Here is a 16,155-nt window from a genome sequence, read left to right on the forward strand (position 1 = left end):
AAAGTTTGGATTTTAGAAGACACTTGTAGATGCGTTCCCGGATTGAAGGGGTTAATAGGACCTTAAGGGTCAGCTATGTTGAAATAAATAACAATAGCAAGAAAAAGACCACGCACATCCACAGCTTTGTATCAGCAGCAACTGTTCCATAATAAAAATGCTTCCAGTTAGCTGTTAGCCCCCCTGTATGATGTGCCAAGGCCTGCTCCATCTGCTAGCACAGTGCGGGACGGCTGGGGTTTGGACTGGCTGTTACTCGTCTGGTCAGGACAAGGAGAACAACAGACTATAGGGCTGAACCGATATCACCCTTATTTAAAACTTTTGCCCCGATTACGATCAGTGGTGGATAGTAACTAAGTGCATTTACTTAAGTACTGTACTTAAGTAAAATTTTTAGGTATTTGCACTTTACTTGAGTATTTCCAATTTCCAATACTTTTACTTCTACTCCACTACATCACAGAGGCAAATATTTTACTTTTACTCCACTACAATTATTTGAAAACTTTAGTTACTAGTTGCTTTGCAGATATAAATTGTTACATTATAAAACATACATTAACCACTTTAGTCCTATTTTATACCTAGGCTACTTGAAAATAGCCGATCTACAAGCTCACAACGCGTCGCATCGCGACGCGTTGTGAGCTTGTAGATTTGCTATTTTCAAACATTTGAGTACTTTTACTTTTGTTACTTTAAGTACATTTTGTTAACAATACTTTTTGTACTTTTCTCAAGTAAATTTTGAACATCAGACTTTTACTTGTAACAAAGTACTTCTACATTAGCCTGACACTCAGCCTGAATTTTCATTTCGTTTCACTCCATTATTCACCTGAACATATTTTTTTAATGGGCGTGGCTAGCGATTCAGGGGCTGGAGCCAGGCTACTTCTACATGGCAGTATTGATACTTTTACTTAAGTAGAACATTTGAGTACTTTTTCAACCACTGGGGCTGGGCGATTTCAACCAATATCACCGTTATTTTAAGCTTTTGCCTCGATTACGATTATTGAACGCTAAAAAAAAAGAAAAAAGTGGGGTGAAAAAAACTGATCTACAAGCTCTCAACGTGTCACGATGCGACACGTTGTGAGCTTGTAGATAGGCTTTTTTCACTATTCTTTTACTCCACCATTGTCAATGAAGTATAATACAGGGTTAAGTGGTCAATTAGACAAATTAAATTAATGGATTTTATTATTTATTGTCGATTCATTGATAAGAAATTGAAAAAATATATACAAAAAAAAACCTGCGCCTCGATTATTCGATTAACCTACATGAGCAAGATTAAGTTGGTTATTGGTTCTAAAAAATGGTTTTGATATATTTTCGGTTAGTTGCCCAGCCCTACAATAGACCCAGACCTTTGCTACCGTCCAAGTATTCAAATTCCAGGTTTGGATTTTCACCACTATATCAATGTTTTTTGATGGTGTGACTTGTGAAATTGGTGGCATTACAACTCTCAGAACCTTAATTAAAATATAAATTCTAAATCAGGTGCATTTCACATCTACAGTTTAGTCATGCATTGCTCACAGGCAATACAAATGCAAACCATGCATTGTAGAGGTAGTTAAAAATATCTTTCAAATTCATAACCATTACAACTATTTAGGAGAAAAAGGCAATTGTTGTTATGAAACAAAACATAAAGAAAACAGAGTATAGCCTAATCTTGGTCCAACTCCAACTTTTGCAGAAAGCATTAAATGAAGATAATATACGTAAAACCCAAGAGAGCAGCAGCACAAATATGATATTCCATGGAAGCTATCCAATTTGATTAAATGTATCTCTTCATTATCAGTCCAGCCGATGCAAGTCAACAGACAACCGCAAATAATGTAATGTGGGCACTCAGTGTGGTTAACATTCAAAGTTAACTAGAGATGTGCACTCAGTGGATCACATATCTCCGCCAGGCCAGATGGCCTACCCAGGCCTCTGTAAATTGTGGGTTACAGCAGTCAAGACTGAGGAAGCTGAAGGGAGAAATAGCTTTTCTACAGCATGCGCCATATGATTAAACTTTTCTCATTTTTGATGCCTCCTATGGTCAATTGGCGATTCCAAATTGGGGTTAATTGGATATTGCAGTTTTGTCAAATAAATAGGCACCTCCCACTAATTTTTTAAGCCAATTACAGGAAAACTATTGAAAATGAAATAGCAGTTTGACGCTCATTGTTTGTTGAAGATTAGTATTTTCTTAAAATAATCATGTTTCTGCATCAAACTGTGGCATTTGTTGTACAGTATGTGTTGCACCCCTTGTGGATCTGTGTGAAATCGCTTTAAGCTATGCATTGTGTAGAGGCCCCTCAATAACAATGTTATTCAAATTAGTGGTTAATCAGATGATGCATTGTATTTTTCCATAAATAATGCGTAGCGGTTTGTGTGAGTCTTGGACAAAAGCTGTAGGAGGAGTATATAGTGTGTTGTGAAGAAAATGCTAAATGGCAGAAAATCTAGTTAGGGGGAAATTTGCATGGCCTTAATGGGAAGTCGCATCATGATGCAAGGAATCCAAGGAAAAGGAAATGTGACTGTATGACCTACAGTTTAAGATGTATAGGCCAAAACATAAAGCAGACTGTTATAGCACCACAATGAGGCCAATTTGAAAAGATTGGTCCAGTAGTTTGTGAGATGAACTCTCCATTCACACACATAACAAAATCAGTGAACACAATGCACACAGTACAACAGACAACATAGTGTTACAGGACAACTGTAGATTGATAAATGTTAGCGAGTCATCACATTTTAAAGTAGTAAGAAAAGTGTCATTAAAAGTGACCTGTGTAATACAAGCATTAAAATATAAACCCAAGACACAGTATTCGCATATCAATACAGGATGTACTTTCCAATGGGAATCAAACAAATTAAAAGCCCATTTGTCAAATCAAATGGCTGGTGCAGAGAGATGTATGTGGCTGGGGAGGAGAGTTCAGTAGAAGTTCACAGTGTTTGTAAGAGGGAACTAACTGTCCAGTAGTCAAATGACCTTTTGAATATGGACAAGAATGAGAGAAAGCAAAGGCTCAGAAAATGTGTTAATGGTGAACTGGAGTTAACCTCCAGCTTTAGTGCCAGTGCTACCTAAAGAAACCATATGTGCTTTCTCTCTGAACAAAGCACGTTCTTTCTCTCGATGTATCCTTAAACGCTTCTCTCTCTCTGAAACATTCCCCATATGTCTCCCCTCTCTCAGCATCCTCTCTGTCTCTCTGTATATCAGTTTATCTACCTAGTTGTCTCCGCCAGGCCGAAAGGCATGGCGAGATAGTATGTTTTACCCCTCCGTCCGTCCGTGTGTCCATCTGTCTGTGAACAGCTAATCTCCGGCACCGTTGGCCCGGTCGCTGCGAAACTGTGCACACACACTCCCTGGATGCCAATTCAGAACCTCTGCCCCAATCTTTTTACATGGCCCTGTTATAGCGCCACCAGGAGGCCGATTTGTGCAAAACCCATTTCTTTACATTACTCCTACAGATTTTATCCAAACATCACGCAAATCGGTACACAGTATCTCTATATTTATTTGATCAACACGGATCTGTCTGATTTTCCATATTCCATCCTGATTGGCTAAGGTTGGCTTCCAAAGTTTGCAGGATTGGTCCATTTTGAACTAAATGCCTCAAATCATGCACGCAGCTTGCGATTTCCGTGAAATTTCACACGCACATTCCCACTAGGCCGAGGAAGAAATGCCACTTGAAGATTTTCAAATCAGCCTCATGGTGGCGCTATAAAAGGCCAATTTGCGTTTTTAACTGTAACTGCACCGATCTGCGTGAAACTTTGCACGCATACTCCCTAGAAGCCAAGGAAAAACATCTGCCCTGCATTTTTTACATTAGCCTTTTATAGCGCCACCAGGAGGCCGACTTATGTAAAACACATATTTTGAGATTAAGCTTTCATATTTTATCCAAATTTCACGCAAATCGGTATACATGATCTCTATAGTCATGTGATCAAGATGGATGTATTTGATTTTTCATATTCTATCCTGGTTGGCTAACATTGACATCTAAAGTTTGCAGGAGTGGCCCGTTTTGAACAAAATGCCGCAAATCATGAACGCAGCGTCCGATTGCGGTGGAACTTTGCATTCACATTTGCACTACGTTGAAGAACAAACGCCACCCTTTTAACATTGCCCTATTATAGCAGGAGGCCGATTTTTCTTTTTTATATTACTCCTACACATTTTGTCCAAACATCATGCACATCAGTACACATTATCTCTATAGTCAAGTGATCAAGATGGTACCGTCCGATTTTTTATATTCCATCGATTGGCAAATTCTGAACATTGCTGGCCCACAATAACCTACCTGACCTGGCGGAGACCTGTGCTCCGAGGAGCACTTTTTCTAGTTCTATATATTTTTTAATTTTTACCCCTCATGGTTGTGATGATTATATGTTGTTAACGGTGAACCAACAGAAGAGAACATGAAATACTGTACATGATGGCTGGCAATATTGCCGCTGTAATGCTTAATTTGTACTCCATCGCATGGCCGTGACACTTGCCAAAAGAGAACAGATCTACAAGCTAACAACATGATGCATTGTTAGCTTGTTGATCATCTCTTTTTGGCAAGCAACACCATCGTGCAACAGAGTATAAATTAGGCATAATTGTAGGTATCTACAGGAAGACTGGGCAGTGTTTTGATTAGTTGCAGGGATTCTTCACAGTTCCCATCTCTGTGGTCGTCCCTCAAAAAGACCAGCCTTTCAGCGTTTCTGTAGAGCGAGCAGCTGTCTGAAACCAAGTGAACACTGTGTCCCTTTTGCTCTTCTGCAGAATGTCTTCCTGCATGGAAGAATAGTAACCATCTGTGTGTAAAGCCTATTTCTCTAACAAAAAAGATTTTTAAATAAACCCATGGGGTTCAGGCTCCCGATTTTTCAATCTACCCTCAGCATCAATTGGGGAGGTTTTGATCATGTAGTTTTCTGGCACAGTGCTTGATGAATTGTAATGAGGTGGATGGTGTGATTGCCTCTGAAGCTTCTCTCCCACCAAAAAGTAATTTTGCACAAACTCAACTGTCAGGGTATACTGGGGTTTAATGAGGCATGGCCTCGCTTGCAGACATATTGCAGACTCTGACTGTGTCCACACCTGACCTTTTATGGCTCATGTCGGGCCTGAGTTTGAATCTTTGAGCCCAAATCAGTTTTTTAATCCATGTCTTTTCTAAAGATTTGTTACCCCATTTCAGTTTTTTAATGGGCAATAGAAGTCAGAAGAGACAGAGTAGCATTAGAGGATAAAACCCATGAATTTGCTGCTGGGTCTGTGGCAGTGTGGTAAGCGCACTTAGTGGCTCAGCCACCGCGATGCCACAAACATGTCGGAGCCCATATTTTATTCGCTCCCTTCCACTCTCTGTCCTCTTCAGCCGGCCCCAGCCGCAAGGTGATCTACTCCCTGGAAGACTCTGCCAGCGGCTCTTTCTCCATCGATAAGTCCTCCGGCATAATCGCCTTGGAGCGTGTCCTGGACCGCGAGGTCCAGCCGGCCTATCAGATCACAGTCCGGGCCTCCGACCAGGGCTCGCCACTGCGCCTTTCCTCCCTTGTGAACGTCACCATCACCGTGCTGGACATCAACGATAACCCTCCAGTGTTTGAGCGTCGTGACCAACTGGCGACGGTGCCGGAGGACGTGGGACTGGGCACAGAGGTGCTGAGGGTGTACGCAGCCAGCAAAGACATCGGCACCAACGCAGAGATCACATACACTATTCGTTCAGGCAACGAGCATGGGAAGTTCCAAATACACCCGCTGTCTGGTGAGTGTGGGGCAGGCTAATGATTTTGGCTCTGGAAAGTTGTCGTTCTACTAACTGGCTTCATGCAGTATTCAAAGACTGTAGTGGGACTCGCGCTTAAGATGATTGACTAACCCCCATATGCATTTAAGTTAAGGAATGTATTGATTTTTGTTTTATAAAGAGATATCAAATGTTTGAATTTGTTTAATTATTGTGAGTAACAATTTAATGTGACAATTCAACAACAACAAAAACATGAACTTAATCCTGTTAGCATGGTAATATCTATTAAGAGAAGAGATTACAACTGAGAAGAGATTACCCAGACTACCAACCTTGACACTGCATGAAATGTGCTTGAATTTGACTTGTACAAAAAAAAAACGTGTACAAACCCGTGTCTGAACCCTTCTTCCCAGGTGCCATCTCGGTCTCAAAGCCTCTGGACTACGAGATGTGTAAGGACTACTTCCTGACTGTGGAGGCACGTGACGGTGGCACCCCACCCCTCAGTGCCGTCACCACGGTGAACGTCAACCTGACGGACGTCAACGACAATGCACCCATGTTCAGCCGTGATATCTACACTGCCGTGGTGTCAGAGGACGCTGCCATCGGAGAGTCTGTAGTCAAGGTAAGTTCTTGTGTTTGTTTCTGCACCAAATATCAAATCATACATACCGGTACTTCCCTTTTGTTGAGATTTGGTGCCATATGAACAGATTTGCTTTGACCTGACTTGATTTGAGTGCCAGCTGATCAGTTTAAAATGTCTCCATTTTGCCATTTACAAATCCACTTAAGCACATACAAGTGTCATCTTAGGAGTTAGACCTGTCATTAGCTAAATCAGTATTATAAGTTTAATGTCATGACGAATGCTTTAGTAGGTTGAAGTGGCTTACGAGGGCCCTTACAAGGCACTAGACCAGGGAGATGGAGTGCTGAGGTCCACAACTACTTTCAGATCCCAGTGCTTAGTCTTAGTTACGGCTAGTTATCGTGCTACTCAAATGCTGAGTTGGCGGTGCCTGGTATCAGACCCAGAACCTTGCAATTCAAAGGCGAGTGCTCTACCGACTGAGCTCACAGGCACAATGCTTTCGATGCATCACTGCAAATGCCATGAGCCTGATAATTATTTGTGTGTGTGTGTGTGTGTGTGTGTGTGTGTGTGTGTGTGTGTGTGTGTGTGCGTGCCTGTGTGTTCCTTAGCTAATTGCGGAGGATGTGGACAGTCAGGTGAATGGTGCCATCCTCTATTCCATTGTCAGCGGGGACAGAGACAACCAGTTCTTCATCGACCCGCTCAGCGGCATGATCAAGGTTAACAAGCAGCTGGACCGTGAGACAGTAAGACACACACACACACACACACACACACCGTGACCTCATTTTCGGGAATTATTGTCAATGTCCTTGTGATGACATTTTGTTCTCACAGTAAACATCCCTGTTATACATATACTGTTATATTAGTTGCACACTGGTGTCGCGCACCTAAAATAGCAGACCTACAACCTCACAATGCATTGCAGTGCAACACGTTGTGTGCTTGTAGATCTGCTAATTTAGGTTAGGCAACACAGCATGCAACCACGTATAAATCAGGCTATGCAAGAGCAGGAAGACACACACACATGGACATACACTTGTTTGTTTGTGTGTGCGCCTGCTTGTGCTTTCACCCATGTTTGTGTGTGTGCATCATTGTGCACATAGAGCCATTTAAAGCTGGCTCCAGACCAATCCAAATCGGCCCGACTTTGGGCCGATTTGGCTTCGGGAAGCGTCGGCCAGTCGGTTAGGGGTCCGTCGGCCAGTCGGTTAGGGGTCCGTCGGGACCTTTTCGGCCGACCCAGAGCCGACCGAACATGTTCAGCTTTTTAGCCGACTGGCAGAGCAGTGGCAGTGACAACAAAGGGCTGTCGGTGTTGCCAGATTATGTGAGAGAAACAAGCGACCATGTCTATGAAAACCTACATTCACTGTTTCTCGTTGTTGCTCCCAGAGAGAGAGAGAGAGATTGATTGATTTGACCTAGTTTTGCGCAGTTTTGGTGCGCAACACAACCCTCGTTTAAGTGAATTGCTTTCACCTGCTGCTGCTGTGTGGAGCGCAGTGGTGGAAAAAGTACTCAAATGTTTTACTTAAGTAAAAGTATCAATACTGCAATGTAGAAGTACTCCGTTACAAGTAAAAGTCCCGAATTAAAAATGTACTTGAGTGAAAGTACAAAAGTATTGGTATCAAAATGTACTTAAAGTACCAAAAGTAAAAGTACTCAAATGTTTGAAAATAGCAGATCTACAAGCTCACAACGCGTCGCTTCGCGACGCGTTGTGAGCTTGTAGATCGGCTATTTTCAAATAGCCTAGGTATAAAATAGAGCTAAAGTGGTTACTGTATGTTTTATAATGTAATAATTTATATCTGCAAAGTAACTAATAACTAAAGTTTTCAAATAATTGTAGTGGAGTAAAAGTAGAATATTTTCCTCAGAGATGTATGGAGTAGAAGTAAAAGTACTGAAAATTAGAAATACTCCAGTAAAGTAAAAAATCCTCAAAAGTGTACTTAAGTACAGTACTTGAGTAAATGTACTTAGTTACTTTACACCACTGGCGGAGTGTTCGCTACAGGGCATATCTCCAAGCCAGGGTGACCTACCCAGGCTCATGAAATTCATATGCAGGCATAGTAGCCAATTAGAATGAAATCCGCAAAAACGGACTCATATACTGATACAGAACCATATATTGGCTATTATATTATGGCTGTCGGGTGGAAATCTTGTATGTTCCTTTTTTATTATTATTTAAAAACAATTTAAAATCGTGAAAATAGCCAATCTACAAGCTGTAATTATTAATAATTAAGAAATACTATATTTTAAAGAGTGAAAAATCAACTAAAGTCATTATTAGTGCAAGTTCATTCACATTTCATTTGAATGAAAATAACTTGTGGGTAAAATACATTCTGTGAATCTAATGTGATTAATGTGACCCCTACTTCAGTCAGTGAAGTCCAGGGCTGAATGTGACATATTGAGACCTATATAACTAAATATTGGTCATTTGCCAACACATTATTTTGTGAAATAAATGGGTTATATTTCACAGATAGTTATACTATTCTTATAATATATTAAAATACAATGATCCTTAACCTTCAAGTTAAATGCATTATTTCCGTGGACTTAAAAATCATTTTTGGACTTAAAAATCATTATTATTTTTTTGGATGGCCTTCCTGCCCTGGCAGGAAGACCGGGCAGGGCCTTTGTGCCCTCCAAAAAATTACAACACCAAAGGCCAAGTGGCCTTGACCCTAAAATGACGAAATTCCAGGCTTGAATGCAATAGATGTACTCTGAGTCTGTTACAAGTAAAAGTCCAGAATTCAACATTTACTTGAGTAAAAGTACTAAAGTATTGGTATAAAAATGTACTTAAAGTACCAAAAGTAAAAGTACAAAAATGTTTGAAAATAGCAGATCTACAAGCTCAGAACGCGTGCATCGCAACACGTTGTGAGCTTGTAGATCTGCTATTTTCAAATAGCTTATAGGTATAAAATAGGGCTAAAGTGGTTAATGTATGTTTCATAATGATTTATATCTGCAAAGTAACTAGTAACTAAACATTTCAAATAATTGTTGTGGAGTACAAGTATAGACAATTGGAAATACTCCAGTAAAGTAAAAGTACCTCAAAATTGTACTTAAGTACAGTACTTGAGTAAATGTACTAGTTACTTACACCACTGCACGTCAGTGAAGAAAAAACGCTGGGAACATCCCTAAGTGGCTTTGCAGGGAAACAAGCCCAAAGTCGCTTATAATAAGCAGACCTGGCAACGCTGGCACGCTAAAAGTCAAATTAGCACATGAATGGCCAGTCGGCTGACAGACTTAAATGGTAACTTTTGCCAACCGAATACCAGTCTGTTGCAGTCTGGAGTAGTCTGCAATAGTCTGGACGAGTCTGTTTGGTGCGGAGTTGCCTTAAGACAGGCAACAAAACATTACGGCTTGCCATACCTATTAATAACAAGTTTGGAAGGCAAGAACAGGTTTAAAATCACACCTGTGTTGCCTTTACCCATTTGCAAACCATGTACACAATTTCTCTTTGTACCCTCTCTTTGTAATAAAGCTGTACGTAGGCTAAATAAGTTACCATTGAAACACCAAGGGCTCTCAGAGGCCCATTAATACTGAGGCAACAATCCGCTTCTACCTGCCGAAATGCCTCTGTTTAACAATATTAAAAAACAAAGAAAATATTCCCAAATAAAATGTCAAAGTACATTTAAAAGCAACTTGGATAAATGGTCCCAAACTCTAAGCTGTGGTGGGACTTTTTGCCTTGGGCTTTTAGATCACAGGCAACATGGATTCCCTCTTGTCAAATGAATTGTGACAACAACCGTCCTTGGAGTATTATTGTAGGGCCACTGAGCTTCTGTCTAGAATGGAGTAAGCGTACTTCATTATTGTTCTCATACCTTTTGTATGCACAACATACCAGCGTACCTTTTAAGTTGTGCATCATCAAGTGCCTGGTAAATACCTGGAGAATTCTACCCAAGAAGCTCCAAATGGAGCAAAATGGAGACACGAAATAACAGATGATTGAAGTTTACTATTGGTTCTTTCTCTCACTCTCTCTGGCTGTGCCCGAAATCATTCCCTACTCACTATATATAGTGCATGTTATAGTAGTGAATTTGCCATTTTGTAGTGGTGTCTGAATGTATAGAGATAATTATTATACCCCTATATAGTGGACTCATCTTATCCCACAATACATCTTGAAAAGTAATGTACAACCGATGGTCACTAACGCAAACCCTATATACCATTTTGCACTGAAAGAAAAACTTGCTGAATAGGTAGAGATTCCGCCTGGGAAGCAGAAGGTCCCAGGTCCCTGGCAGTTTGTCAAGGGGTCCCTGAGCAAGACACTTAACCTCAACTGCACCAGTTTTTTTCCCCAATGAGTTCACTATAGTCCCCTACATAGAACTCCCAGTATATAGAGTATCGAAGTCCTGACGTCACTCGTTCATCCCCTGGGTCGCGGAAGTAATTTCTCTATGGAGAATAACATTGTGTCAGCTTAGAATCGTCTCATATAAGAATTGTGGTCCAAAAATAAACACATTGTCCCGGCGATATTGTCAGAGAGGTTGCTCTGTATCGTTTTGATAGTCAGTCACTCATTTGATATCAGACAAAGTCTCCTTCTCCCGCGCCCTCACCCTCTCCCTCTCTCTCTCGGTATTGAATATGTCATCACAGCTAGCCGAGACAACATTAATAGGCCCATATTGATGAAATCATGTAACCTAGCACTTTTTCTCAACGATTTCCTTTCAGTTATGGGGAGGTCTTTTGCAGGCTAGGTTAGTTGAAGGATATGCCTTCATCCGTGATGCTCAGTGAACTGATAGCAGCTAAACATACTTCAATAACAAATGTACATGAAACACACACACACACACACACACACACACACACACACACACACACACACACACACACACACACACACACATACAGTATACAGTCTGACCATCAGCTCTTTTAAATTTCTTTTTGCTGTTTCTCTCTCTCTCCTTCTGCGGAAGGCTTGAAGTGTTCTGATTCCCATCATAAAGAATTCATGAGTGCATGCCATGATATCGCGGTGCAAACGTATCTGAGCGTGCTCAGAAAGAGAACGAGTGGCAGGGCTTGTGGGGGATCAAAGCATAGGCTGATGAAAGTGTGTTTGGGTTATCAGACAGAGAGCAGCATCCCCCTGTGTGTGTGTGTGTGCGCCTGTGTGTGTATGCACGTGCGGCTGTGCGCTCACGCAAGCACGCACTCATGCACGCACTATGTGCACAAGGTAAAAATAAGATAAGGTAAACCTTTATTGATCCCTAGAGGGAAGTTCATGTGTCATAGCAGCAGTGAGAGTTAAACACAAGAGAGGTACTGAGTAAGAGTAAGTCAAGAACCAAACCAAGAAAAAAGTAAATAAAAAAATATCTAAATGCTGAGCTGCTGGGCCTAGATATCTGCACTGGATCTCTGAATAAATGTATGAGTCATCAAACAGTAACAATACATCTATCACCAGTGAATATATGAATAAAGATATGTGTAGTCTATGGACAATGAGCATATGGTTGGATCATCTTAAGATCCATTTTATCTTGTTAATTAGATAAAAACTTGTCGACAACTTACCTCCTGTTGGCCTGTTGGCCTGTAGCCTCCCTAGCCTATACTGTAGTCTGGCCTCCTCGCCTCCTCAGTGTCCCCTGACGTGTGTGTGTGTGTGCGCGCGCGCGCACAGCCTCTGTGCAGGAGGTGCATGTTTGCGTTGTTGCTTTGTGTTTACAGCAGGCGTGTACAGTACGTGTGAGTGCATGTGTTTGCTTGTGTTTCCTTCTCTCGTCACCATACAGGAGACAGGATATTCAGATGATTTCTTCTTTCTAAGCGGGTCATGATTTGTTTTCTACCTTTGGTTTACTCTTTCATTTCCCAGAGGCACACTGCGGTTTATTGTTTTGTTTTCATTTTCTCGAGTGTGTCTACTTAAGCCTTCATTATGCAGCAATATAAGGAGGCACAGAAAAACACCCCGCAGCTAGTTTACCGGGAGAGAGGTGAGCAATGTGCGCAGGGAGTAAGGTGTGTGCATGGATGTACTCTTGTGTCCCACCACGTTTTGACAGCCACATACCAACAGAAAAAATAAAACTCAGCTCGATTTGCTTGTGACAACAAATTAACCATACCAATGTGCCACCAACATACTGCTCACAAAAAATAGAAACAGAAAATGTGCTCAAAAGCAATCAAAAGGCATTTTATCAGCGACTCCTTGCACGCGTCCAAAGTGTGCAGCGCAAGGCATGAAATTATTCTGTGATAATGCTCCATTAGCATGTGCCACCGTGGCTTTAGGTATGACCGAATTGATTTGCATGGAAACTGTTGCGTTTTTGATTTGCTATATCCCATTATATCAGCCGTGAAATTATATCAAATTCCGCCATAATAAAGTTACTTAGAGGTACGTATTTGGAAGGGTTTTGCCATATTAATGAAGATTATGTGGTGGGTGTTGTTAAAAAGGGAAAATCAGCCAAGCGAGATGGTGTCCTTTTAAGCAAGAACAGGATGAATAATCTCTTTAGAATTTACATTTTATTCATTTTGCTGACAGTTTTATCCAGGGCAGGGGGTTTCTGTGTCTTGTGTATGAACACTTATAAAATATCTTTCTAGTCACTTGAATCGCTGTACTTTGATCACGCTGGTTAGCGTTGGTGGGGAGACGTTGGTGGGGAGAACGCTTCGTTCATGTCGCCCTGTTTGCCTAGTTTGCGCTGCTCGATGCAACTTTGCGGCAAGTTGCGTCTTTGCGTCGACTTTGTATGTAATCGCGCCGCTCGAACAAATGTTTTATCTTTGGGTCGGAACGCACCTTTAGACTGGCCATTGACAAACACACACAGACTGTTGCAGGGACTGACCACACATTTAATTCATTAGACTTAAAGTCGCACAAGGATTATGATAAATACTCTGCCGACATAAGATCTGCCACAACCGTTAACAAGCACACGTACTGTAGAAAAGGCTTAAATCATATTATGGTAGTGAATGTTCTAAAATATTGTAATAATAGTGTTATCCATTATTACATTAAAGTGAAAACTGCTTCACCAAATGAAAATCTGCTCAAAGATTGTAGGCCAACCCCTTACATCAACTGACCAACAACATTATATCTGACCCCAAACATGTTCTGAACACTGAATATGAAACCGAAGGGTTAGACTGAAGCACTCTTTTGCATACCAGACTATCTATCCATATTCATTCTCTAACAGAATGTTTTTCGATAGGACCCAAACTGAAATTTTAATCTTTTGACCTTTGTCTTCTATATATACAGTATATACACACAGTATGCTGTATATATATTGTATAATATATTGGACCTATGTCCTACAGTATATATTCATGCTCTCTTCCTTTCAGTCCTCTTCCTGCAATTGTGCCTATATTTATATCTGGATCTTGTTACTGCTTGTGGTATCATCCGGATATGATCTTATCTTTTTATTCTCATTATACCAAGAGCACTTTAGATGACTGAACCACATAGATCCTTAGTTTATTGTCATGTACAGCCATGTTTCCTTTTTTTTCCGTTTAAACCGTTTTCTTTCCCTCTTCCTCCCTTTAGGTTTCAGGTCACTCCTTAGCAGTGAGAGCTCTTGACAGTGGCATCCCACCCATGTCATCCACCGTCATGGTCAACATAGACATTTCTGACATAAACGACAACCCGCCCACCTTCTCCCCGGTCAACCTCACCACCGTGATACAGGTAAAGCCGAGGGCCCTGGTTATTATAGTTTAGAATGTCGTTATAACTTTTTATTTCCAATTTCAGTTTAGTTTAATTTTGTTTTGTTTTCAACGTGGGTTTGCTGGTTTTTGTTTAGTTTTTTGTTTTTGAGAAGGCTTAGATTTAATTTAGTTTTTATAAATCTTTGTGTTAGTTTTTTATTGTGATAATAGCGTAGTCAGGGCCAGGGACGAGATTCAAAATGCTCAGAAATCTAGCGAAAATAGAAGACCTACAAGCTCACAATGTGTCGTTGTGATCTTGTTGATCAGCTATTTTTGCAATTTTTTAAAGAAAAATATTGAATACTGAGTCTTACTGACCAATTCTAAAACTAAGGACATTTTCTCTCAGATTTTAGTTTTAGTTAGTTCTGAAAACACACAATACAGTTTCAGTTAGTTATCGTTTTTTTTTTATAAAGCCTTGTTTTTACCTTTATTTCAGTTAGCTAAAAATTCTAGTATTTGTTATTTCGGTAGTTTTACTTAACTATTATAAACCTGCTGAGGTCTCTGACAGCCGACGAGCTTCATGTTAGAAATGTAAACATTAGGGGGCATGGTGGCGCAGTCGGTAGCGCTGTCGCCTCACAGCTAGAAGGTCCTGGGTTAGATTCCTACCGGGGACGCTGTGGGCGCTGGGGGCGTGTCTTCTCCTCCGCGTCATCAGCGCCTATACCCTAGGTGGGGTTGGCGAAAGGGCCTACTCTGTGTGGAGTTTGCATGTTCTCCCCGTGTAGTTAATACCCACACAAAAACATGTAGTAATCCTGGTCCCTATACCGCCTCCCCCATGACAGCTGGGGCGCCTGATGGAGGGGAAAGCAAAATCGTGGGATGAAAACTAAAAGAAAAAAAAGAAATGTAAACACTACAAAGTATTGTTTCATTGGTTTGCCCTGCATGTACTGCACCCTGCAGCAGTTACCCTACTACTCTACATGACATACATATTCAGCATTTCTACCACCTCTGGTTCGCCATTCTTGGCACAACATCCTTAACAGCCGCTGCATATGGTGACACTCAGCAGACCGACATTTGCACTAACATGACCACACAGTCATAACAGACAGTGGCTGTTCTTCCTCCCCCTGCTCTCTCAGGAGAACAAGCCGATTGGAACCAGCATCGTACAGCTCTCTGTCATTGACCAGGACTCCTCCCATAATGGCCCACCCTTCGACTTCCGCATCCTGTCTGGAAATGAAGGCGGCGAATTCATGCTGGAGCAAGACGGGACACTTTTAGCCAACCAGGTTTTTAGGAGGGACCTGGCTACCGAATATGTTATTCAGATCCAGGTGAGTAACTGCGTGGCTGTGTATTTATGTTATGTGCTGTATGTGTATGTATGTCTGTTGCCTCAAAAGTAGACGAATCACAGCTGATGCCGACCACCTCCAGCCTGATATGCCTGGTGGAGTAAAAGTGAAAGTTACAAAGAGTGTGACATTTTTATCATAGTTGAAAATTGATTGTTTAAGCAAACCACTTAGTTACACCAACATTGCTCTTGTGAAGCACTTATGTTCTTATTATTAAGAGTATAAGTATTCATAAAGATTGCTATCCCCATTTGGCCAAATGAGGCGTAGTAGACCATCACCACACTAGGACATGCACACTAGCAGCCAGCCTGTATAGAGCAGTACGCCACTGCAGCATTGTTCACAAATACACATAATAACTTACTATCTATAGCTAAAGATTGGACTGGGAGGCCACACCATTATTAGACTTTGTCTTGTTACTTTCTACATTCTATGAGCACAGACAGGTTAAGTGTTCTTTCATGCCATCATCCCTTCTGTCTGTGCATGTGTAAGTCTGCGCTTATGTTTGTACAGCTGTCCATGAACATTCCTTCGCAAATGTTCAAAATAGACTCTATGAAAC

General features: G+C 41.1%; 1 protein-coding gene across 2 annotated transcripts in view; it reads left to right on the forward strand.

Moving 5' to 3' along the window:
* The window catches only part of fat3a (FAT atypical cadherin 3a), a 220,568-nt gene that overhangs the window by 179,001 nt on the left and 25,412 nt on the right, over positions 1-16,155 (forward strand). For both annotated transcript variants that reach the window (XM_080428619.1, XM_080428620.1), the window contains exons 15-19: positions 5,454-5,846; positions 6,248-6,462; positions 7,044-7,181; positions 14,090-14,233; positions 15,363-15,560. In XM_080428619.1, coding sequence (XP_080284745.1) covers positions 5,454-5,846; positions 6,248-6,462; positions 7,044-7,181; positions 14,090-14,233; positions 15,363-15,560 — 1,088 coding nt within the window. The remainder of the gene's footprint in view (positions 1-5,453; positions 5,847-6,247; positions 6,463-7,043; positions 7,182-14,089; positions 14,234-15,362; positions 15,561-16,155) is intronic.

The sequence above is a fragment of the Gymnoscopelus braueri genome (genome assembly GCF_963280865.1).
Source record: "Gymnoscopelus braueri genome assembly, chromosome: 5".
In the NCBI taxonomy this organism is placed as follows: Eukaryota; Metazoa; Chordata; class Actinopteri; order Myctophiformes; family Myctophidae; genus Gymnoscopelus; species Gymnoscopelus braueri.